The sequence below is a fragment of the Chaetodon trifascialis genome, chromosome 21, assembly GCF_039877785.1.
Source record: "Chaetodon trifascialis isolate fChaTrf1 chromosome 21, fChaTrf1.hap1, whole genome shotgun sequence".
Taxonomy (NCBI): Eukaryota; Metazoa; Chordata; class Actinopteri; order Chaetodontiformes; family Chaetodontidae; genus Chaetodon; species Chaetodon trifascialis.
In genome coordinates, this window is record NC_092076.1 from 20,113,451 (window position 1) to 20,139,465 (window position 26,015).

At 40.9% G+C, this 26,015-nt stretch overlaps 2 protein-coding genes across 2 annotated transcripts in view; one reads left to right on the forward strand and one right to left on the reverse strand.

The window, feature by feature from the left end:
* Positions 1 to 26,015, forward strand: part of ryr2a (ryanodine receptor 2a (cardiac)) — a 198,882-nt gene that overhangs the window by 132,496 nt on the left and 40,371 nt on the right. The window contains exons 63-85 of the mRNA XM_070990859.1: positions 135 to 258; positions 814 to 929; positions 1,266 to 1,330; positions 4,312 to 4,433; positions 4,763 to 4,812; positions 8,880 to 8,940; positions 14,294 to 14,532; positions 14,742 to 14,823; positions 15,288 to 15,418; positions 16,445 to 16,572; positions 16,933 to 17,125; positions 18,920 to 19,002; positions 20,324 to 20,481; positions 21,105 to 21,192; positions 22,456 to 22,548; positions 22,657 to 22,827; positions 23,967 to 24,026; positions 24,264 to 24,398; positions 24,630 to 24,742; positions 24,874 to 24,970; positions 25,083 to 25,189; positions 25,652 to 25,703; positions 25,889 to 25,939. Coding sequence (XP_070846960.1) covers positions 135 to 258; positions 814 to 929; positions 1,266 to 1,330; positions 4,312 to 4,433; positions 4,763 to 4,812; positions 8,880 to 8,940; positions 14,294 to 14,532; positions 14,742 to 14,823; positions 15,288 to 15,418; positions 16,445 to 16,572; positions 16,933 to 17,125; positions 18,920 to 19,002; positions 20,324 to 20,481; positions 21,105 to 21,192; positions 22,456 to 22,548; positions 22,657 to 22,827; positions 23,967 to 24,026; positions 24,264 to 24,398; positions 24,630 to 24,742; positions 24,874 to 24,970; positions 25,083 to 25,189; positions 25,652 to 25,703; positions 25,889 to 25,939 — 2,519 coding nt within the window. The remainder of the gene's footprint in view (positions 1 to 134; positions 259 to 813; positions 930 to 1,265; positions 1,331 to 4,311; positions 4,434 to 4,762; positions 4,813 to 8,879; positions 8,941 to 14,293; positions 14,533 to 14,741; positions 14,824 to 15,287; positions 15,419 to 16,444; positions 16,573 to 16,932; positions 17,126 to 18,919; positions 19,003 to 20,323; positions 20,482 to 21,104; positions 21,193 to 22,455; positions 22,549 to 22,656; positions 22,828 to 23,966; positions 24,027 to 24,263; positions 24,399 to 24,629; positions 24,743 to 24,873; positions 24,971 to 25,082; positions 25,190 to 25,651; positions 25,704 to 25,888; positions 25,940 to 26,015) is intronic.
* The window catches only part of adgra1a (adhesion G protein-coupled receptor A1a), a 339,338-nt gene that overhangs the window by 128,661 nt on the left and 184,662 nt on the right, over positions 1 to 26,015 (reverse strand). The gene's annotated exons all lie outside the window — the stretch shown is intronic.

Consider the following 26,015-nt stretch of genomic DNA (forward strand, 5'->3'; position numbering starts at 1 on the left):
AAAATATTGATGCTTTTGAGGTTCTGTTAGCTTTACAGACCGTTAAAAGGGGTGCTGAAATGAACATGGGTCCTCTTTGTGTCAGTCTGTTATTGTTGTTCTTCATCCTGTTGTGTTGCTGTTGCTGTCTACAGGTGGAGGAAACCATCCTCTGCTGGTTCCCTACGATACACTGACTGCCAAAGAAAAATCCAAAGACAGAGAAAAAGCACAAGACATCCTCAAGTTCCTCCAGATCAATGGTTACACTGTGTCCAGGTAGGAAATAGACTTTACACTTTATACAGAGAATGGATGTACTGCAAAGAATATTTGAATTTTGAATGAATTTGATTGGTTGAACTGTGATATTGCCTGATGACATGCTACAGTGTATGTGTCACAGTGTCTATCTACTGGGTTTGTTTACACACACTAAGAGGAACAGTCTGATATTTTAGGAAATATGCATTTTTGTTCAAATATCTGACCCAGAGTCAAATCAATGTCATCTCCAGAACAAAGGTTTGGGATGTGTTCAGTCAAACATGCCACAGAGAGTACAAGAAGAGAGAAACTGCTACCCTGAGCTAGTCTTATAAAAATGCCTTCCGTGTCAGCTAGCAGCTACTGTAGGAGAAAGAAGATGCAGTGCAAGTGTTAAATAAGACAGCTTTACAGACTTTATGCCTAACGAAGCCAGGCTAAACACATCCCAGACCTATCTCTGTAAGGGATTCAGAGATAGGAAATTGATATATATCCTCTATAGTGACTCTGGGTAACGTGAAAAAATCATTATTTCATTATTAAGAGTGTGTGTGTTGTTTCCAGAGGTGTGAAGTCGCAAGAGTTGGACACTCCAGCTATAGAGAAACGATTTGCCTACACCTTTCTCCAGCAGCTCATCACATACGTAGACCAGGCACACCAACATATGATGGAGTTTGGTAAGACATTATTCAAGGAATAATCAGCAGTTTTGAAATTAATTTTATGCTATGTGGATGCCAAGATCTGTAAGCAACTGAACTCTGGGCTAGATTCATAAGGCTGGTGCAGAGAGGAAGGTGGTGTTTTACCAAAATAATAACAACTTGCACAGCAGGTGGCTACAATTCAGTTGACTCTTTGTACATTGAACAGCATACATGTTTTAGGGAATGAGATAAAAAATCTTGCTGCCACTTCAACCACCTGAGGCAATGTGCAGATGTCAGATGAATGTCACCATGTGAATCTATCTGCACCTCATTGTCTTTGATTGTGTTCTACCTGTTTTTTAGATGTGGGAACAAGACCGAAGGGAGAGAAGATTCCTCATGAGCAGCAGATTAAGTTCTTTGGAAAGGTCAGAGCTCATCATTTTTTTTTATTCATCTGTCAGTTGGGTATTTTTTGTTTTTTCCTAATTAAGATTTAAACAGAATATTGAAATATGGGTCTGTATTTCTGAAGCAACCATTGAACTTGAGTGCGTGTAATACAAAAAGTATATTATTCAGCAGTAATCAGAAAGCTTGTCTGTGACAGTAATCCAGGTAATCTCATAGAGGTGACCAAAACTGCCATAAATTCCAATTATTTCTTATTAACTGATAAATAATAAGACAAGCATTTGGCCCACACTGTGCATGCAGTTGAAGTCATAAAATCAGGTTTAGGTATGACAGCTGCATATAGGTATTCCCTACACAATGTATCTGAAATTGGTCTTAGATGGCATTTATTTTAAATCATTTGTAATTAATGAACACAGGTGGAGCCCTCTAAATGGTTGTGCACTTCACTTGTGTGAAATATACAGTGCTTGTTGTTGCGTGTGAACAGGAAGAGCCTGGAGCCAGATGCAGAGTCGTAACAAAAAACACCACTGCAGGAAAAGTAGCAAATCAGGAAAAAACACAAAAACACCATAAGTGCAAAAACTCACTCAGGAGGTAGAATAACTAAAGGTGTCTAGGAGCAAACTCACTAGAGAGCAAAATGACTATCAAACTCTAGTCACTGGAGGCACGAGAGAGAGAGAGACGAGATAACAGCAGGCGCATAACTCGTATGGCAAGAGCATAGAGAATAGTCTGGCACAGGAGTCAAACTAGAGCTGGCTTAAGAAGCCGGTTGATGAGGCGCAGGTGTGTCTAATGAACTCGCACCTGGGGAGATCAGACCCGTCTCTCTCTCTCTCTCGAGCTCCGCCTGCTGACAGAGAGGGAGGAAAGAAAAACACTGGTAGCCCTGGGAGAAAAGAGACACCGGAGCCAAATCATGACACTTGTTTAGTGAAAGAGTGTGGGCCACCTTAAGTTCAGACAGCGACCAGTGGGGAAAATGAAATAGCAGCATTGAGCCCTTGAACAAGAATTCTCAACTCCTCCAGATGAGCTGTTCAGTGACCAACAGATAAGACTGTGGTTGTACTGGTCAGCTTCTAAGTGTGAATGTACAGGTGCTGGTCATAAAATTAGAATATCATGGAAAAGTTGATTTTTTTCAGTAATTCCATTCAAAAAGTGAAACTTGTATAATGTATACATTCATTTCACACAGACCGACATATTTTAAGTATTTACTTCTTTTAATATTGATGATTATACCTGACAACTAATGAAAACCCCCAATTGAGTATCCCAGAAAATTAGAATATTGCGGAAAAGGTCAATATTGAAGATATCTGGTGCCACACTCTAATCAGCTAATTAACTCCAAACACCTGCAAAGGCCTTTAAATGGTCTCTCAGTCTAGTTCTGTAAGCTACACAATCATGGGGAAGACTGCTGACCTGACAGTTGTCCAAAAGACGATCATTGACACCTTGCACAAGGAGAGCAAGTCCCAAAAGGTCATTGCTAAAGAGGCTGGATGTTCACAGAGCTCTGTGTCCAAGCACATTAGTAGAAAGGCAAAGGGAAGGAAAAGATGTGGTAGAAAAAAGTGTACAAGCAATAGGGATAACCGCACCCTGGAGAGGATAGTGAGACAAAACCCATTCAAAACTGCGGGGGAGATTCACAAAGAGTGGACTGCAGCTGGAGTCAGTGCTTCAAGAACCACCACTCACAGACGTATGCAAGACATGGGTTTCAGCTGTCGCATTCCTTGTGTCAAGCCACTCTTGAACAAGAGACAGCGTCTCACCTGGGCTAAAGACAAAAAGGACTGGACTGCTGCTGAGTGGTCCACAGTCATGTTCTCGGATGAAAGTAAATTTTGCATGTCCTTTGGTAATCAAGGTCCCAGAGTCTGGAGGAAGAGAGGAGAGGCACAGAATCATGTTGCCTGAGGTCGAGTGTCAAGTTTCCACAGTCAGTGATGGTTTGGGGTGCCATGTCATCTGCTGGTGTTGGTCCACTGTGTTTCCTTAGGTCCAAGGTCAATGCAGCTGTCTATCAGGACGTTTTGGAGCACTTCATGCTTCCTGCTGCTGACCAACTTTATGGAGATGCAGATTTCATTTTTCAACAGGACCTGGCACCTGCTCACAGTGCCAAAGCTACCAGTACCTGGTTTAAGGACCATGGTATCCCTGTTCTTGATTGGCCAGCAAACTCCCCTGACCTTAACCCCATAGAAAATCTATGGGGTATTGTGAAGAGAAAGATACGAGATGCCAGACTCAACAACGCCGAAGAGCTGAAGGCCACCATCAAAGCAACCTGGGCTCTCATAACACCTGAGCAGTGCCACAGCCTGATCGACTCCATGCCACGCCGCATTGCTGCAGTAATTCAGGCAAAAAGAGCCCCAACTAAGTACTGAGTGCTGTACATGCTCATACTTTTCATGTTTATACTCTTCAGTTGGACAACATTTTTAGAAATCCTTTTTTTGTATCAGTCTGAAGTGATATTCTAGTTTTCTGAGATACTGAAATTTGGATTTTCATTAGTTGTTAGTTTAAAATCATCAAAATTAAAGAACTAAACATTTGAAATTTATCAGTCTGTGTGTAATGAATGAATATAATATACAAGTTTCACTTTCTGAATGGAATTACTGAAATAAATCAACTTTTCCATGATATTCTAATTTTATGACCAGCACCTGTATGTAACAGTATCAGTGTGAGCAGGCCATTTCTGATAAAGAGAGTATACTTTTGTTTTTTATCAAACAACACTGGATAAATTAAATCCAAAAACTCTTTTTTTTTTTAAATCACAGCTTTAATATACTGTATGAAAATTGTATTGGTCAATATTTGTATTTGACTCACTGGTTGTGAAATAAATAAATTCTGTGTTGCACTGCCTGACAAAAAATAAAACATCCTAAGCTTTATATTTGAAAAACAGACAGGTAATTAAGTATCTGTGTCATTTAACCCTCAGGTCGTCTTGCCATTGGTGGATCAGTACTTTAAAAACCACAGGCTGTACTTCTTGTCCACGGCCATCCATCCAATCAGCAGTGGTGGCCATGCCTCCAACAAGGAGAAAGAGATGGTGACCAGGTGAGTGTGATAAATGATAAAACAGGCAGATAGAGAGCCAACAACACCAGTATTGCAGGAAACAGCACAAATGTCTTGTGTTTAAATGTTATATAAGACCTTGACTGTATGCTGGAGACTGCTGTTTCTAATTGAATACATATCTATGAAGGTCACTGAGCTGTTGGAAGTGTCACAGCTTGACATCAGGCTGTGTGCCTTTATATCTACCATGCTCCCTCTTTGTCTTTCTCTGGGTCTCTCTCTCATTTAATTGTCTCACACCTTTCTTTTATCTCTTTCTCTGCTTCCCTGTCTACCTCCTCTCTCTTTTCATTGAATCCTTTCAGTCTTTTCTGCAAACTGGGAGTTCTTGTCAGACATAGGATATCCTTATTTGGTAAGGACATTCATGCCTAATGCTTGCACTTCTGCTCCTTCTCTGCTGATGTTCTGAGTGAGTGCAGTATGGATGGTTTTATATTATGCCGGACCAGGTTAGTCAATGTTAAAAATTTTAGATGAATTGGGAAGTCCCTCCATTATTTTTACAATTAGTGGTGAAACAAATGAAAGATCACCTCTAGGTAATACTGATGAAAGTAGCCTTAATGTGTTAGGAATAAATATGACATATATTTACATATGAATATATGTTGATATAGACATGATCACCTTTGTGGCCCTTAGTGGAAAATGATGGTAACTGATCATACATGAACATTGCTCATGCTAGTGACAAACCAACAGAGCATCATCACCAAGTCTGCAGTTCCTCTTAGTTGACTGAGTTTAATAATAATAATAATAATTGTTCCATCTCATTGTTTTGGTTTTATTGAACTCAACTCACTGCTGTCTGACTAGATGGTGAACATAGAGGAGCATTAACTCCTCTAAAAGAAGAGGCAATATGGGACTTATATTCATCAGGTGGACACAAACATGACTCCAAATGGATGCTGTTGTAGCTCTGTGTATGCTGGATGTATTAATGGGCAAATATTTGCCCATATTTTAACATAAATGATAGATAGATAGATAGATAGATAGATAGATAGATAGATAGATAGATAGATAGATAGATAGATAGATAGATAGATAGATAGATAGGAGGAAAGAAAAGTGGCTGAATAATCACGTTTAAAACAATACACACACAGCCAGAGCTAAAAGAAGTGTTCACAGAGATGTTCAAAAATAACTAAAAACATCTTAAAAAAGAGAGTGCATTTGGAAGACAGTGGCTGTAGGTTCTTTTAACTGGCTCAACAGAGAAACACAGGCTGGACAGTTGCTCCCCATGGTACAGGAAGGCAATATTTTAGACCTTATGTCAGCGACCTCATCCACAAAGAATTTTTTAAAAAAAGAGAATACATTGTGTTCTCTAATGATGTCACTAAGTGGCAGCACATATAGTGAGAATAGTAATGGACCGAGACAGCTGCCTTGTGCAACCCCAAAAGAGATGCCATATTTCTTAAGACTGACGTGAAACTGTTTTTAAACAGACAATTTGGAATTGTTGGCAGGTCAACAAGTAAAAGAAGGACAACCTCTTTCCAAAAGGAGGTGTGCTACTGTAATGGCCTGAACACTCATAAGTCAAACAACGAAATGATTTTTGCTAGCTGTTGTTAACTAACATTAGTAGTTTGCTAGCATATGGCTAATATGACTTAAGTTAGCTAACAGGGGAGGATGGTTTGAATGGGTCAGAACTTGGTTGATATGAGAACTTGTCAGGTTTTTGGTAATTCAATACGTTGTAAAAAATGTGTGTGTGCTATGTACATATTAATGTCTAAATGTACAATGTAATGTAAAGCAGCAGTGCTCTAAAGTCATTCCATTTGTTACTGGAAGAATGTCAAAAGATCCAATGTGAGTGATAGTCTTTCTGTTACTTGAATGTGTAGAGACGAACACTGGCAACAGCTCTGTTAGCTCTTGGAAGATATGTCATTCATAGTTAGATTTTCAGTCTTTGCCATTGTTATGTCCTTGGTTTTATAGTCCCCAATCTGAATAGTGTCTGGCTTATCAAGTGAGAGGTTACCAGTATTTATTCTGGCCCTCGACTTATTATTCTTCTGGCCCTCATTCTAGCAGTGGTTTTGGGAGTATTTGTTAGGTTTTGGTCAGTCTTAGTGGTGTGATCAGTTTGCCTTGGTTCAACATAGCATTAGTGGGTCATACCTGTTTTGGAATGACACTTTGGATGGTGGAGTGAGCGTCGGTACCCTCTTATTTGATTTCTTGCTGAATTTGCCTTTGCAGCAGATGATGTCAGACCAAGTCCTGGCTGGAGTTGAAATACTAACTTCAACTGCTAGTTAAACAAGAAGCTGTGCTCATGACAACAAAAACAAACAAACATGTACTCCAAATAATTACAAAAAGCAAGTTTCCAGAGTGTGTTTATGTCCATCCGTGTGTGTGTGTGTGTGTGAGTCTGTGTGTGTGTGTGTGTGTGTGTGTGTGTGTGTGTGTGTGTGTGTGAGTGTGTGTGTGTGTGTGTGTGTGTGTGTGTGTGTGTGTGTGTGTGTGTGTGTGTGTGTGTGTGCGTGCGTGCCCATACGGGACATAAATCTGTTTACACAGTTACATTGTGGGGACTTGCCTTACTTGTGGGGACAAAATGCAGGTCCCCAAAATGTAAATCATTACACAATCTGTGTGTGTGTGTGTGTGTGTGTGTGTGTGTGTGTGTGTGTGTGTGTGTTTGCATGAGTATGCTCAATTCAGACTCAATTGCAGGACAAATGATGAACTCACGCCTGTGTATGGCGGTGGTGCCATTACTGATGCTTGCCAGTTTTATTTCAGACTGCAGCAGGCAGGCTGCTGTATTTGAGCTTCAGACACTATTACACTACTTGATCATTAAAAGAGCTGAAAGAGTGAAAAGCTATTTGATCCAGAAAACAGTGACAGTACCACCATGCTACTGAAAAAGTTAAAGTAGTGACGCCGTTACTTTTAGTGCTGCTACTGCCCAACACTGACAGATACACATAAGTAAAGTAGTCAGTGCACCACGGGGCATATCTATCAAGTACATTTAAATACGCAGCAACAGACACACATACTGACACAGCAGAGGGGCTTTCCTGTAACAACAAACCAGCTGAGCTTGTGTTGCAGTATGAAGGATGGAGATAATGTTAGCGGTGACTTTGTGAGATTACACAAAGAGCAGTGTGAAAAAACAGTTTCCCACATCCAAGCTACTACTCTCCTTATTTAATTGGCTTCAAATGAGGCTTAACATTCACACAATTCCTCCTGACTGTCCATCAACATTAAATACGTCACCACATTAGCTGCAGAACGCTTCAGTTTTACAGTAAATCCTGCTTTGGATTGGCCCTCAAAGCCGTGGGTGTAAATCCAGGTCTTAGAGTATATGCACAGCCCTCTGTCTGAATGTTCTAGCAGCCACAGTAAAGCACATTATTTTTAATATGCTGAAACTTTTATCATGATAATGACCGCATTACAAAATCCACGACGTTGCACCAGAGACGGTGATGAAACTGGTATACTGCCCACCTGTAACATAGACATTGCTCCATAGCATTACTAGTAGTCAAAAACTCTTCAGCAAACCTTTTAAAGGTAAGATCAGACCCAAGGCAAGTCTAAGTCAATACCATATTTTTAACATTTTTTTGAATGAATACATATTGGCAGTTCGTAATGGAGTCTATAGCTGTAACATACGGTGGACTGAGTGAAGATCAAGACTTCATGTACACCAGAAAATTCTATCTGAGGCACATTGTAGAATGAGCTATCCTATAGAGGTTTGCATCAGTTATTGTTGATATACTACTATGTGTTTGTGTAGAACAGAGACAGAGGTAAATGACGAACATGAAGAAGCTCAAGAACATCCTCAAATAGGGTGTGCATGGGTGTGTGTGCATGCATGCATGATATTGTGAGTGTGGTGTTTATTGCAACTTGTACCATATCCAAATGCTGAAAGCATTCCATCCATGTCGTTCTCCTCAAAGTAAAAAGATGCTCCACCTCTGCAGACTAAAGCCCGATACAATAGGCAGACATATTTGGGCAAATAAAAGATGTTTATTTTTGTTATTTATTAGGCTGTCGGCATTGTTGTATTCCAGTGCTGTTGACTGCATAAAAGGCTTGAGATTGATGCTTCGTAACATCCATACTTATGAATATGACTTTTTAAGCTTTTATTTTTGAAGGAACATCTTTTTTCTTTGAATATAATGCTCTGCTATGTTATTTACTAAAGCACATACATGACACATGTCATTCTTCAGATTTGTTTTTCCCAGACAGAGGGATCCCGTTGATTTGAAGAGGGCTGCCGTTTGGTTGTTTTAGTGTGATGTAGTGCTTGACTCTCCACTTTCTTGACAGATAGGAACATCAATCCCTACACAATGGGTCCTCTGATACCTAATCCTGTCTACTTCCCAGGTAACAATGCCACATCCATAGTCAACTGTCTGCAGATACTGGGACAAAGCCTAGATGCCAGGTAAGGAAAGACATCAACTCTGTGTGTGTGTGTGTGTGTGTGTGTGTGTGTGTGTGTGTGTGTGTGTGTGTGTGTGTGCGCGCGCGCCTACGTGTACGCATGTGTGTCTGCGCCTGTCTGGTCATTACAGCAGAGATTATGTTTCATGTGAAATTCTTTGTCCAAGCCAGTGTTGAATGAGAGATAATATGCATATTGTCCCATTGTGAATGCTGATAATGCTCTTATGATGACTCAGCAGAGGTGAAAAAATCACACACCATCACCCCCACCACTTCTCTCTCATTGCAGTGGACATGTCAGTGGACGCAAGCTAGTCAATAGCTTGGCCCTCAGCCAACATTGTGTAAAACAACTTCCCACAATTTAAATGATGCCATGCAAAGCTGAACTTTGCTTTTTTTTGTGCCTGTAATCCTGGAGGGTAGGATCAGAGATAAAAGAGATCTGAGAAGTACAATAAAAATCTTCAAAAATGCATACAAAAAAAACCTACACTATACCTTCTAAAAGCTGCAGCTATGGTTTGCTGTGTCAGCTCCGACTGATGTCAACATTCTGCTATTTGCAAGGCCTGCACACTGATAAGGGTTTTGATGTCTTACTTCCACTGGTTTGTTGTGCTCAATCATGTTGCCATGGCCCAGTTTAAGAATGTCCATCTACACCACCTTGCAACTCTATATACAGTACATTCGGAAAGTATTCACACCCCTTTACTTTCCCCTCATTTTGTTATGTTACAGCCTTTTTCCAAAATGGATTCAATTCCTTTTTTGTCTCATCAATCCACACACAATACCCCATAATGACAAAGCGAAAGGTTTTTTAGTAATTTTTTGCAAATTTATTAAAAATTTAAAAACTGAAATATCGCATGTACATAAGTATTCACACCTTTTGCTATGACACTCAAATTTGAGCTCAGGTGCATCCTGTTTCCACTGATCATCCTTGAGATGTCTTTACAACTTGATTGGAGTCCACCTGTAATAAATTCAATTGATTGGACATGATTTGGAAAGGCACACACCTGTCTATATTCAATTCAATTTTATTTGTATAGCGCCAAATCACAACAGAAGTTGTCTCAGGATACTTTCCATACAGAGCTGGTACAGGCCGAGCTCTTTTATCTACAGAGACCCAAGCACTTGGCAACAGTGGTGAGGAAAAACTTCCTTTTAACAGGCAGAAACCTCAGGCAGAACCAGGCTCTGGGTGGGCGGCCGGAGGGAGAGAGAGAGTGGGACAGACAGAGAGAGACAGACAGAAATGCAGTCAGAGACAGAGAGAGAGAGAGAGACAGACAGACATGCAGTCACAGTAACAGTGACAATGGATGTAATAACAGTAGCAGTTGCAGTGGATGTCAGGCAGGGCCAAGGCAGGAGACACAGCTGCAATCCACAATCCAGATTCAGCCACTGTGGAACCTGCGAGACGACAAAGCACAGAGACTCCGGGGAAGGAGCTAAGTTACTAACACGCCGTGGTAGGACATGAAAGCGTGCAGATGGAGAGGGAGAGAAAGACAGAGGAGCTCGGTGTATCTTTGGAAGTCCCCCGACAGTCTAATCCTATAGCAGCATAACTAGGGGCTGGTCCAGGACAAGCCTGAGCCAGCCCTAACTATAAGCTTTATCAAAAAGGAAAGCTTTAAGCCTACTCTTAAATGTAGAGACAGTGTCTGCCTCCCGGACAAAGACTGGAAGATGGAGGAGAGGAGAGGAGCTTGATAGCTAAATGCTCTGACTCCTGTTCTGCTTTTATGAGACTTGCATTTTTATGTAGACCTGCATTCTGGGAATGCAGTGTTCGAGTAGGGCAATAAGGTACTATGAGCTCTTTAAGATAAGGAGGTGCCTGGCCATTTATGGCTTTGTAAGTAAGGAGGAGAATTTTAAATTCTATTCTAAACTTTACAGGGAGCCAGTGCAGAGTGGCTAGTATTGGTGAAATATGATCTCTCTTCCTGGTTTTTGTTGCTCCAGAACATGCTGCAGCATTCTGGAGCAACTGGAGAATAAGGTCCCATTTTTGACAGTACATGTCAGAGCAGAAATCAAGCCATGAAGTCAAAAGAATTGTCTGTAGACCTCAGAAACAGGATTGTATTGAGGCAGAGATCTGGGGAAGGATACAAACAAATTTCTGCAGCATTGATTGTCCCGAAGAGCACAATGGTCACCATCATTCGTAAATGAAAGAAGTTTGGAGTCACCAGGACTCTTTCTAGAGCTGAGCACACTGAGCAATCGAGGGAGAAGGGCCTTGGTCAGGAAGGTGAAGAAGAACCTGATGGTCACTATAACAGCTCCATCATTCTTCTGTGGAGATGGGAGAACCTACCAAAAGGACATCCATCTCTGCAGCACTCCACCAATCAGGCCTTGGTAGAGAGAAGAGTGGCCAGATGTAAGCCGCTACTTAGTAAAAGGCACATGGCAGCCCGCTTGGAGTTTGCCAAAAGGCACTTAAAGGACTCTCAGACCATGAGAAACAAGATTCTCTGGTCTGATGAAACCAACATTGAACTCTTTGGCCTGAATGCCAAGCATCATGTCTGGAGGAAACCAGGCACCTCTCATCACCTGGCTACCGTGAAGCATGGTGGTGGCAGCATCAAGCTGTGGGGATGTTTTTCAGTGGCAGGAACTGGGAGACTAGTCAGGATGGAGGGAAAGATGAACAGAGCAAAGTACAGAGAGATCCTTGATGAAAACCTGATCCAGAGTGCTCAGGACCATAGACTGGGGCAAAGGTTTACCTTCTAACAAGACAACGACCCTAAGCACACAGCCAAGACAATGAAGGAGTGGCTTCGGGACAAGTCTGTGAATGTCCTTTAGTGGCCCAGCCAGAACCCAGACTTGAATTCGATTGAACATCTCTGGTAAGATCTGAAAATAGCCTTGCAGCGACACTCCCCATCTAACCTGACAGAGCTTGAGAGGATCTGCAGAGAAGAATGGGAGAAATAATCTAAATACAGGCAGTGGCGGATGCAGAACGTGACCGATGGGCGGGCGTGGATTAAGTCTGGGCGGGCCTGATCACCACTTTGGCAAAATTGATAAGGTGTGTGTGTGCGCGAGCGCTGACGCGCGCGCACACACACCTTATTGCGTGCACACACACACTGAAGCCGCCACACATCAAGTATTTGACCAATCACGTGCGGCTTCAACGGAAAAAAAGTCGAGAAAAATACGAAAACAAAACAAAAAAAAGCCCAAAGCGGCTCGCTCTCTGGGTCCAATCGCTTACTTCAAACCAACACACGACCGACACATCACTACTGTGTTACACTAGAAAGTGTTCAGCACCTACCTAATAGGGGGTTTGGGCCTTAATCCCCGATTATTATTATTATCATTATTATTATTATTAAACTGGGCTGTTAAACATGCAGTTTAAATGGAGTTTGAAGGAAGGAATAGAAATCGTCTTGTTGTCTTGAACGAAGTGGATGGCTGGAGTAGAGGAAACACGTGAACGCAGTTTATGCACCTTAACTATTAATGAAAAAAAAAAAGAGTTCATGGCATGCACCTCCATGCCTTGAAAAGTGAATTCAATCCACGGTGCTCTTCTGTCGGCTGAGAGCCGATGGAGCGATTTGTGCTCCTCTTTACAGCCAATAACAGAACAACGCCTGGACATGATTCATAACACCGTGCTTTCCATAACCTAACAGCGGATCTGTGGGAAGGTGGCGCTGGGTGGAGAGACACCGAGCGCCGAATTCAAACGGCTGGTGTGGAAGCTGGTGTGGAAGCTGTAGGCAGGGTGCTGACAGAGATCTGTATCTCACTCAAAAAAGCGCAGACGGTCTTGTTTCACACTTTGTATGTGTGTGGCAGCACCAGAGACCCAAACAAGTGAGTTTTTAATAATATGGGACATAACTATGAAAATCGTTTTATTTAATTTTTTTTATTTGAATTTCTGACTGGGCGGGCAAGCTGTCAATCTGGGCGGGCGTACGCCCGCCCATGCCCACCCGTAGCTCCGCCCCTGAATACAGGTGTGCCAAGCTTGTAGTGTCATACCCAAGAAGACTTGAGGCTGTAATCGCTGCCAAGGGTGCCTCAACAAAGTACTGAGTAAAGGGTGTGAATACTTATGTACATGTGCATTTCAGTTTTTTATTTTTAATAAATTTGCAAACATTTCTGAAAAACCTTTTTCACTTTGTCATTATGGGGTATTGTGTGTAGATTGATGAGACAAAAAGGAATTTAATCCATTGGGCTGTAACAAAAGGCTGTAACATAACAAAATTTGGGGAAAGTGAAGGGGTGTGAATACTTTCCGAATGCACTGTATGCCTCTGGCAACAAAGTTGGCTAATACTATGTCAAGAAGGCTTGTTAAGGAAATAACTGTGAACATCATGCACCCCTTTGTTGGTAATGCCAACCATATTAGCAATTTGCACAGACAGTAATTCAAGGTATTCAGTCTCTTGTTTAAAATCCTGCAAACACATCATTCTTAATTCTTGTCATAGATGTGAAAATAAATGATTATAGTTCATGTTATGTCATTGAAAGTGTTCCTACTTCAGGGAAACTTTTTAGTGACCATAAATATGGTGCTCCTCAGTAATACATCTTTTCCATTGCTTATTACATTATTTTTGTTCTAAGTTGGTGGGCTTGATTTTTATTGTGGTCCAGCTTTTGCTGCTTGAATTTTTTTTTGGAGAAACAAAGGGAGCTCTGATGGATCGGGTTTCCCTCTGAGGCAAGGCACACCCTGACGCGGCAGGCAGACAAACTGAAACACAGTAACACATTATCAGTGGCAGTCCATAACAATATAAACATTAGCACAACTCACGAGAGGGAAATGAAGTACTCATGCTGAATAATCACAGACAACACCAGGGATTCAGGACAATTCTGCAACAGGTAGGAGAGAGCTCTTCCCTTTTATCCTGTGCCTTAATCATGGTCATGCGCATCAGGTGTACACCTGAAAAGGCGGAGCTGGCTAGGTGTAGAGACACACCCAACTAGACAAAGTAAAACAGACAGACAACACATAAAATAGGGAGAAGGGAAAAAGAAACACTAGGAACAGACAGGTCTGCAGGATCCTAACAATCTTGTTCTTATCTTATTGAACATCTTATTCTGAGATTTCACCTGTGATGTAATGTATTTTGGCTGTTCGCCTGTCTTTTTCATTTCTGTTCTTTTGTTCAAGAATATTTTGTCGTTTGAATTATTTTGCGAAGCAGAACACATGATATTGTGCACGTTGTCATGCACTGTCTATTAATAAACAGTTGGAATAATTCTCTTTTGTAATGATGTAAAACCTAACTCTCCTCATATATCAGAACAGTGATGAAGACTGGTCTGGAGTCAGTGAAAGCAGCACTGCGATCGTACTTTGACAGTGCAGCAGAAGATCTGGAGAAGACGCAGGAGAACCTGAAGCTCGGTCAGTTCACCCACAGCAGAGAGCAGCCGCGAGGTGTCACTCAGATCATCAACTACACTACCTTTGCCCTGCTGCCCGTCCTCTCATCCCTCTTTGAGCACATCGGACAGAACATGTTTGGAGAAGACCTCATATGTGCGTACAGACTTATGTTGGTCATATGGCATATTATTGAGGTGAAATCTCAACAGTTTATGTTTTCACATGTTTTCTCCTTCAGGGATAATGTCAGATTTCCAACGTGAAATACATCCCTGTTTCATTCTGATCCAAACGGTACCCTTTTTGTAGTTCCTTAAATGTTACCTGCAAAAGTTCTTTTTTGTTTGCCTCTCGTCTTCCAGTGGATGATGTCCAGGTTTCCTGCTACAGAATCCTCAACAGCCTCTACTCTCTGGGAACAAACAAAAGCATTTATGTAGAAAGGTACAGTATAACTGACAGTATTGTTCTAGAATCAGTGAAACATCTAAGTGGCAAACACATTCACTGTTAATGAGTAAAAAAGGCACTCATTGATGTCCTTCAGCAGATCCATACACAGAGCTGCCGTGATATTTGTATTCAGTGCAGCTGAATACAAATTGTGCTGATCACAGATTTTCTTTCTTTTTGGAATTTTTGTGGTGGAAAATCAGCCAAATGTATGGGTTCATCTTGTAGTAGTCCTTAAACTGGTTAACAGTTCATAGGAGTGTGCACTTCCTAAATATTTTTGTTGTTTTTATTATTATTGTTTTTAGATAAATATGAAATATTGCTCATTAATTTCAACATTGATTCATTGAGTTATTTGAAAAAATTAAATGGGAGATTGATGATGAAAATAGTTGTTCTCTTCTTCTTCTTCTTTCTCTTCTGTGTTCTTTTCTCTCCTCTCCTCTCCCCAGACAGCGTCCAGCATTAGGAAAGTGTTTAGCTGCCTTCTCAGCAGCTTTCCCTGTTGCTTTCCTAGAGCATCACATGAACAAGTTCAACAGTTTCTCCATCTACAACAGCAAAGGAGCTAAAGACAGAGCAGGTACTTCTGAATGTGATTTTCATTTTCAGTGTTCAGTTGCTCGATGTACTTTCATTTCATATACACAAGGGGACAGAATTACACCAAAATCTATAAGGATATATAAGTCCTGTGGTCATTCTGTCCTCTGAAAATGGTCCTTGGTGTGTTTCTCTGAGATCTGAATTACAGAATAATACGTGAGCGCTGAAGTTACAGGACTACCTCGTTCTGCTAATTTTGATAGTCTGTTCATTTGTCACAACCACAGCTGGACCCATGAAAGAAATACAGCTAACACTAGTTAGCCCACCTTTCTTTCTAATGAAGGGAAAACACAAATGCTCAGTGTGCAGGTGTTGCTGATGACTCACCAGGTGTTGAAATAACGTGAAGCAAAAGTAACATCTAGTAAGAGTGGAACACAAACTTTACAGCATTAATATATATATAAAAATGTAATTATGAATGTATACATTCATGTTTATATTAACACTGAACAAAAATATAAATGTAACATTACTGTTTTTGCTCCCATTTTCACGAGTTTAGATAGAAGATTTAAAACTTTTTGCACAGATGCACACAAAAGGTGTATTTTTCTGAAATCTTGTTCAAAAATGTGATCAAATCTATGTTAAAAAGGCCACTCTAGTTTTATCAAGACTAAATAACTAACTATGCCAGCCCAGGACCTCCGCATCTGGTTTCTTCACCTGCAAAATCATCTGAGACCCGCCACCCGGACAGCTGGTGCAACAACTGGTTTGCAAAACCAAAAACTTTCAGGTCAAACTGTCAGAAACCATCTCAGGAAAGCTCATCTGTATATAGAGTAATTTCTAGTAGGTCATTCCCCGCCACCGTCCATGGGAAAGATGTTCTAATGATGAGTGGCCTTTTATTATGTGCATATAAAAAGTCTTAAATCCTTTATTTGAATTCATGAAACTCATGAATAATTGGAGTAAAAATGAAAATGTTGCATTAATATTTTTGTACAATGTATTTTTGGTGTTTGAGTGCATTTCTTTTTCCACCTCTCAGCTCTAGGTCTTCCAGGGCAGGTTGGGGAGGTTTGTCCTCTGATCCCAAACTTAGAGAAGTCTTTGGAGGAGATCATGGAATTGGCAGAGTCTGGCATGAGATACACTCAGATGCCCCATGTCATGGAGGTGGGTTTTATTACTAATGGAAAAATGCAAATCAGCCTTACTTCTGTAGCATTTGTAATATATGACTGGTATGTCTATTTAGCTTTTAAATCAAAATTTAAAACACAGGAATGTAAGAAACTGTACCGACTGTAACGTTAATAGTAATCAAAGTTAGTTTGGAGTGGTGTTGTGCCACCGACACCACAGACAGTGCTGATTGGAAATCAAAGATGTTAAGCCTATGTTGAACCCTGATATATGTGTGGGCTCATTGTCAAACTGTCAGTGAGAAACTTCACAGAGCATCCTGTCAGTATGGCAAGTGGGTGATCTCATAATAACTTCACCTCAACTACATATTTTTCTTTTTTTCTGTAGGTGGTGTTGCCAATGTTGTGCAGCTACATGTCTCACTGGTGGGAACATGGACCAGAGAGCAATCCAGATAAAGCTGACAGCTGCTGCACCTCCGTGACCTCTGAGCACATGAACACTCTCCTGGGAAATATTCTCAAGATCATCTACAACAACTTGGGAATAGATGAAGGGGCCTGGATGAAAAGACTAGCAGGTAAACATGACAAGATGGGTGTTTGTCTTCAAACTTCCATCTCTATGCCTTGTTTCTGACGGTCACAGTATGTTTCTGTGTCTCTCTCTTATGTCTTTCCACATGTTTACCATCAGAAATAGTGATCATGACTTGACTTAAAGGTTGAATGTGAAGGATTTAGTCAATCTATCGGCAGAATATATAAGTATACAATACTTGTTGTGTTTACATTAATGTTTAATAACCTGAAAATCATAATTGCTGTGTTTTTGGTTTTTGTTGCTTGTTTGTATACACTGCGAGCAGGGCATCTTCCACGGAGTCATGGAAGTTGTGTGCACTGCCATGCTTCTACAATAGCCCAGAATGAACAAACCAAATCCTGGCTTGAAAAGAGGGCCTTTCACATTTTTTATGTTTTAATAGCTGCCACAGGGGAGGGTGAATAAGGGATAATTAGTTGGACACTGGACCTTTAAAACTGCATTTTGCAATTTTGTATCACTATCCCTGTGAGGACACTCCATTGACATAATGCATTCCTTAGCCTCACTCTAACCTGAACCATCACAACTGAATGCCTATCCAACCCTTACCCTAACATATTTCTAACCCTGAAACCAAATCTTAACCCTCAGAAAGCAGTCTGGACCCATGGGGACCAAATTAAGGTCCCCATGGTGACAGGAGGTCCCCATGATTTGGTGTGTCCCCACCACGATATAAAAACAAAAAAAACAGACACACACATTCACTGCATCAAACTGAAGACAAACTAAACAAGCTAACTGAAGCTAAAGGAGAGTTTATTGTGCTGGGGAGTCAAGTGGGTAAGTTGAGCAAGATTGAACAAACTCCTTTTGGCCACCAATATGCTTAACATTCGTTGGTGGTCTTAAAAATATTTGAACTGCATGGAGACTGCTTCTGAGCTGCTATGACCACAATGACTACCTCAGAGGCCTCCAAGAGAGGACAGACAACAGGCTGCATGTCTACTAGGGTTAGGTTTAGGGGTTAACCCTAACCGCCCTCATCCAAACCTAACCCTAACCCCTGTGTGACAGAGGAGGACTCAATTTCCAAATTAACATCACAAATGCAGGATGATGGAAAAGTGAATCTGAGATCACCAAATGAGTGCTACACTTCAGGGGGAGGTGTGATGGACATTTTGACCAAAAACCACTGAGTTAAAGAACACAGTGTATTGTTATACAGGAGAATTGGAGAAAATGGAGGAACTGGTCTTTAGAGTGGAAGACTCATCTGACAGAGGGTAGAGAGACAGATTGTAAGCAACAATTACAAAAGGGTGGAAGTTTTACTGAATCACTTGAAAGAGCTTGAAAATCAAGACAACAATGTGAGAGTGGTAAGATTAAAGAAGATGGAAGGAACAAACGACACAATGGAAATGTGTGTGAAGAAAATTTTACTAGAGGGTCCTGGCATTGATGTGGATGGAGAGTTTGAGGTGGAGAGAGTGCACCGGACTGCTGCTCCCAGTCTCAGCAAGGACCAGCTGCCCAGACCAGTGCTGCTTAGATTCCTGTGACAGTCTGTGATATATATTGCAATATTTCGATGTTGGAAAACCTTGAAACATGCTGTTTTTGTTTTACATAGTTGGCTTCTGTTTCCTTTGATCATGACTAGTGTTGCATTTTCTCTTGTATCAATCTCTCTTTTATTTCATAGCCATTTTTTTCTATTAGGGGTGGTGATGGAATGTCTCATTTGATATGTGTAATCCTATGTGTAATCCTATATGTTAAATCCTTTAACCCTATATCTGTCCCTGCTTCAAAGTCTTCTCTCAGCCAATCATCAGCAAGGCGAAAGCCCAGCTGCTCAAGACCCACTTCCTACCTCTGATGGAGAAACTCAAAAAAGTGAGTCTGGTCATTTTATTATGTATTATAGATTCTTATGTAGCTCACCAGAATATAGATGGACTCAGGTTATGCATGCACATAAAATATCTTCTATATATGCAAAACATGTAATACAGCCTTCAGCTATCGGAGGTGTGCAAGCAAGGTTGAGGAATACTGTAATGCAGTTATGCAGTGTTTTTAAAGAGTTATTAATCCTTATATTGCTCAGTCATATTCAAAGAACCTGAGGTGAAAACTTACAATACTGCAAAGAATACTATGTTGATGCAAGCAGGAACACTGGAAGTCAGTCACAGTTGGGGGTGCTAAGAGAAGGTCAGTGTATAGAATGTCATTGTAGTAAATGGTGCACAATATTCATGCTTTTTGTATTAGTTTGAATAGCCAGGAAAACTTATAGCTAATAGTTATTGACATCAATTTACAACAATTTGAGAATGTTTTACACTACAACAGACAACAAGCTTGAACACCAACATAGTGTATGTCAAAGCAGCCACCCCAACTTCACCAAAATGGAACAAATGCATTAGAACTGCAAGGAGCGGCTGGAAGGGGGCTAGAGATGTGCCCCACAAACAGTTCATCATAGTTTATAATAAATCAGCACACTGAGGATACAGATGTTTCACGGAGACAAGCTGATCAAAGCAGATCTGTTTGTCACTGTCACTGAGACTCCAGTTGCAGTGTAGTTCACGTCAACCCTTCTGTCCGTATTCTCTCTCTCTCTCTCTCTCTCTCTCTCTCTCTCTCTCTCTGTGCTGTGAGTTTGCATCACACTTTTTTATGAATTGATTTATATTGCCTGACTTTAGGGGGTGCTCCCTCGGCACCCCTCTTCCCCGCATCCATAAATGTGAGTCATTGTAAGGCTCCATGGCCTGGAGTTTTCATGCAGTCTTCACACATGTATGGTGCACTGTAAGTTTAGGAGCCTCAGTATTGTGGAAAGGCATTGGACTGATACTCTAACTATGGACTTCTTTACTGTAACGCAGACTCTTTAAACTAACATGTTCTCCTTCCAAAAAAAAAAAGTAATATTGAAATATTTTTATTTCATCTGACAACATAACACACATACAGTGGCATAGTTTAATATCCCCCAACATCTAATATCAGCTTCCTGCGCCAGTTTTCTGAAATGTACCTAATATCCTTTTATTTCCTGAGAGAACCAATATTTTCAGAATGGATTCTAATGTCCTATAATAGTCAAAAGGCATTCAATGTATGATTATAATACTACTACTAAGATCACAATATGTAGTGTTCAAATGAATACAAAGTAATCTATTTCTGTATCCTATAGAAAGCAGCAGTTGTGCTGATGGATGAGGAACACAGTAAGGCAGAGGGGAGGGGTGAAATGTCAGAGACGGAGCTTCTCATCATGGACCAGTTCACTGTCCTGGTCAGAGACCTGTATGCCTTCTACCCTCTCCTCATAAGATTTGTTGACTACAACAGGTACAGCATTCCAATTGAGTGGTTCAGACACTTCTCTGCTTATACATCATGAATTACACTGTGACATGTAGTCCTGCAGAAGCTCTGTATTACTAACACTAAGCTGCATACTTGCTTTATTTAGGAGAAAGAATGATGGAATCAACATTAATAATCATTGTCAACAACATGGAGTACATTGTTAAGCTTAAAGGTGCCCTGTGGAGTTTTCTGTCAAACAAAAAAAAGTTATGTGTACATTCAGCGTTACTCACCAGAATACGTTGTTTGTATCCTTGACCAATAAAAAATTGTCAAGTGCGTTTTCTTCCTCACAAAACATTTGCATGGCCAGTTTTCTAGTAAATTAAAACCCATATTGTTTACATCCATGTTTACATGCCTGCAGTCTTCTTCTTCGCTGCCTTTGTTGGCACATTGCTGCCTATCATGGCATGTTATCACCACCTGTTGATCAGAAGAGTAGTGTGACACCACTAGCTGGACTGGGTGTTGTTTCACCTGCATGCACAAGATGAACAACACATTCACTGAACAGCTCCAAACCACTACAAGACATCTTAAACTCCACAGGACCCCATAAGTAGTGCCATTATCACTAAACTGCCTTGATATACTGACAGAGCCAGGTGGCTGAAAGAGTCCAACCCAGAGGCTGAGGAGCTGTTCCGCATGGTGGCTGAGGTTTTCATCTTCTGGGCCAAGTCTCATGTAAGAAAAACACTGTGGGGGATGCAAAGAAGCACAATAATGTGCTGCTGATTTAAAATGTCATAGTGGGAGGTAGACAAGTGAGTGCAAGATGTGTTGGTATGTGTCCGCTTATTGGACTGATTGTGCTGCAGATCCCACTTAGAATCACCTACATGGACCCACTGGGCAAAAATGGACCTGCACATCACATATTGTCCCTGGGCCCAGAAAACTTTACTTTAATTTGAACCATTCAATCTAACATGTGCATTTTAACAATACTAAGACTCTACAGCCATGCTTGCTGCTCTGACAATGCTAACATACTGATGTCTAGCAGGTACAGTGTTCACCATCTCAGCTGAGGATAAGATAAGATAAAACTTTAGGGCGGGGCCTTTCTGTGTGAAGTTTGCATGTTCTTCCCGTGCATGCGTGGGTTCTCTCCGGGCACTCCGGCTTCCTCCCACAGACCAAAAACATGCTCATTAGGTTAATTGGTGACTCAAAAATTGTCCTTAGGTGTGAGTGTGAGCATGAATGGTATTGTATATGTTGCCCTGCGATCGGCTGGCGACCGGTTTAGGGTGTACCCTGCCTCTCGCCCGTTGACAGCTGGGATAGGCTCCAGCCCCCCCGCAACCCCGGAAAGGGATAGTCGAGTATAAACAATAGATGGATGGATGGATGATCCCTAGTGGGGAAATTAAGTCCTTACAGCCAGCAACGTATTAAAATTCAAAAACAGCATACACAACAGTGGCATAGAAGGGTCAAGATAAGGAGGATACAGAATAAAGAAAAAACAAAATCAACTTTGTTTATGTATGTACTATGTTTATGTACAGATTATAAAAATACTACTGGCCATAAAACTACTATTGCCAATATTCTTATGAAAAATTATGTTGCAATGCTGGCATTTGACATGCAACTAAGGACACCAGCTGCAGTCAAACCAGCAGCAGTCGTGACTATCTGCTCTAACCATCTGGCTAAGGTGCTTCTTAGGTATGAAATATTATAGCTTATTACTTTGTTCATGGGTCTTATCCAGCAGCTGAGCAGAACTTAACCCCACTCAGGCAAATTAAAGCTACACCTGTTTGCAGTATGTAATTAAAACACCATGGTCTTTTTAACTTGAACTGAATTATCACTGAGCCATCACATTTTCTTTACAAATCTATTTTTTTTTTCAAGGCACAAGTCATGCTAAGCATCAGAAAGCATAACAGTATGAACGTGGAGTGATGAATGGTGTCATGCTGTCATCTGCAGAACTTCAAGAGAGAAGAGCAGAACTTTGTGGTCCAGAATGAAATCAACAATATGTCATTCCTCATCACTGACACCAAGTGTAAGATGTCAAAGGTATGGACATAAGGGGTATGGAGGGAATCAAGGATTGCGTCAGGAAGAATATAACATGAACCTTAATTGATCCTTGTGTGCATTTCTTGTTTTCTGGCTTTGCCTCAGGGAATAGTTTCCGACCAGGAGAGGAAGAAGATGAAGAGAAAGGGAGATCGGTACTCGATGCAGACGAGTCTGATCGTTGCCACTCTGAAGCGCCTGCTACCTGTTGGACTCAACATCTGTGCCCCAGGAGAACAAGAGCTCATCACACTGGCTAAGAACCGCTTCACCCAGGCAGGAAAAACACTTGTCTTGTAGTTTGTTGTCAATTGATTGATTGATTGATTGATTGATTGATTGACTGATTGATGTCTTTATTTTGACATGTAAAATAAAACAGAAGGTAGTTTAAAAACACAATTAATTACAACAGCAAAATAGACAATGAAATTCCATTAACAAACACTTAAACCTCTCAATTTACATGCACGAAAAGGAGTAGAAAGAAGTGTAAACTTATTTAATCCTACCCCTTTATACACTACCAAGTCTGTCTTTTTTAAATACACTAATAGGTATACAATAAATTCTCCATATATCATCATACAACCAAATCTACATAATCACAAATAGTTTAATTGTAATTAGTGTCAAAACAAACAAAACAAAACAAAAAATAGCATCAGATTGATGTGGTGCAGTGGAAGTATTTAAAGATCAGGGTCATTATTAGCATTTATCTGGATATTCCCTTCAATTGTGCATTTGTTGAAGCAGTGTCCATTTATGTGAGCACTCCTTCTTGCTGGTAGAGGGGTATTTGCATTTAATTGTGTGGTGCCAGAAGCAAAGATATTGCTCCAGGATCTTCTCTTGTAGTTTGGGTGCCAGTTAGTGAACCATAGGCTTCACCTTTCCTATTTTTCACAGTGTTGTAAATCAGACGGACAGCTTAGCTCCATTTTGATAATTGTTTTAAAATCAACAGCCAGATCTTTCTCAACAGGTCTGAAATCAGCGAATGTACTACAGTCTGTTTAACAGTCCCAGCTTTGTTCCTTAACTTTTCCAGCTCTTCAGTTTCTCTCTTAATATTTTCAGCAGGTCTCCTTTCTTTTTATCTTCATTACAACAAAATCTGACATTTCGAAACTGTTTGTTTGGTGTAGTAATGCCAATGTAATATGGTCACAGGTGTGTGTTTATAGAGTATTTTACAATAGTGAACCAATCATAATCAAACACCAGAACATGATTTGTGCAATATAGGTACATTTGTCTTTGCCTTGTGATGATATAACATGACAGCCAAATTACTGCATACTATTTCTTGCTTACAATATCAGTACAGTTGATTTATATGTCATTTATGACCTGTTATTTGATGCTTACCATTGCTCTCACAATGGACTGTGCATTTGCTCTCTGAACAGAAAGACACGGAGGATGAAGTTCGAGAGATTATTAGGAACAATCTCCATTTACAAGGAAAGGTAAGAATACTTTGAGCTTATCAGAGTCAACATACTGCAGCTATGTTTAGAGGTTATATCTGAGGTCATGTATTTATATTTACAGAAGCAAAGTAGTTTTTGTAGTGGACAATCTGAATGATAACAGCTCCAACATTTTATTCACAATCTAGCTCAAATCCAAACATATAATTGATGTGTTCCTTTTCATAAACATGTCCATCATGGGTTTGCGACTGTATCTTGTGTCTTGTACAGCTGGAGGACCCAGCTATTCGTTGGCAGATGGCTCTGTACAGAGACCTCCCAAACCACTGTGAGGACACCTCGGACCCAGAGAAGACTGTGGAGAGAGTCCTGGACATTGCTCATGTCCTCTTTCACCTTGACCAGGTGTGTGTGTGTGTGTGTGTGTGTGTGGGGGGGGGGGGGGGGGGGGGGGGGGGTATCATCATATCTGGGTTGAGGCACTGTATATTTGCGCTTGCCTGCACTCTCCTCTTAGAACAGCTGGTAGTTTTGACCATTATTAAAATGCCTGCAAAAATGGCAATGTGGCCTTTAGACGATGAGCTGCATCAACTGAAAGTCTTCTGTACTGAGTCTTCCAGTTTGTGTATTTAGGTTGAACATCCTCAGCGCAGTAAGAAGGCTGTATGGCACAAACTGCTGTCAAAACAGAGGAAGAGAGCAGTGGTTGCTTGCTTCAGGATGGCACCTCTCTATAACCTACCCAGGTAAGTTATGCACCCACAGACATCAGCGCATGTCCCAGGTTTACAGAGTGTGCATGTGTATGTATTCCACGTGTGGTGTAAAAAAGGCTAGTGAAAAGGTTTTTATTCCTCTTGCATCTCTCCCAAACTAGGCACCGGGCTGTCAACTTGTTCCTGCAGGGCTATGAGAAGTCCTGGATTGAGGCAGAGGAACACTACTTTGAAGATAAACTCATAGAGGACCTCGCTGTAAGTTCATGTCAATATAAATATAAAATAAGTGGAATCATGTTGACCCATGCCAGAAGTTTTGAATGGTGTATCATAGTCTCCTGTGATTATGACTATGTGTTTATTTCAGAAACCAGGTGAACAGGAGCCATCTGAGGAAGAGGAGGGGGTGAAACACATTGATCCTCTGCATCAACTCATTCAGCTGTTCAGCAGAACAGCCCTCACGGAGAAGTGGTGGGTTCTCACAGATACTGTGTATGTAAGAATACAAGGCTCTACCAAATATGAGCTGTTTTCTGCTTGAACATAAGTTTGTTCATATTTTAGCAAACAGCTGCTTTCTTAGAGATCTAGTATCCATCTATCTGGTCACCAGTCAAACATCAAGCCAGCATTTACAGGCAAAAGGTATCTTGATCTCTCTGACTTGGCAGATGTTCAGCTCTCTCCACCAGTTACTTGTTTATCTCCACTCTTAACTGTTTCTTTGGAGCTCATTTGGAGCGAGAGGTTGCTCACGGTTTTCTTCCAGACACCATGAGTCCATGCTGCAACCACAAAAGAAAAGCTTAATGCATCTTAAATAAGCAATTAAATTGTTCTAATATGTGTGTGTGTGTGTGTGTGTGTGTGTGTGTGTGTGTGTGTGTGTGTGTGTGTGTGTGTGTGTGTGTCTGTGTGTGTTTCCTGTTACAGTAAACTGGATGAGGATAATCTCTACATGGCCTATGCTGACATAATGGCTAAGGTACCAGTCACTGAATACCAGTGCTACAACCTTTTCTTTACTTAGAAGTGAATGATGTGATGATGAAGAAGTGGTGATAGTTACAGTGATGGTGATGTTGACAATATTAATTCTTCCTTTCTTTTTTCAACATGCTGTTCCTCTGCTGTCCACATGTAACTTTTTATCACTCTTTGCTCCCTCAGAGTTGCCATGATGAAGAGGATGAGGATGGAGAGGAAGTTAAGAGTTTTGAAGTAGGTGATCAGTCACTCTGTCTGTCTGTCTGTCTGTCAGTCCCCATGATGGTCATGCCTATTAAGTGGAATGCTG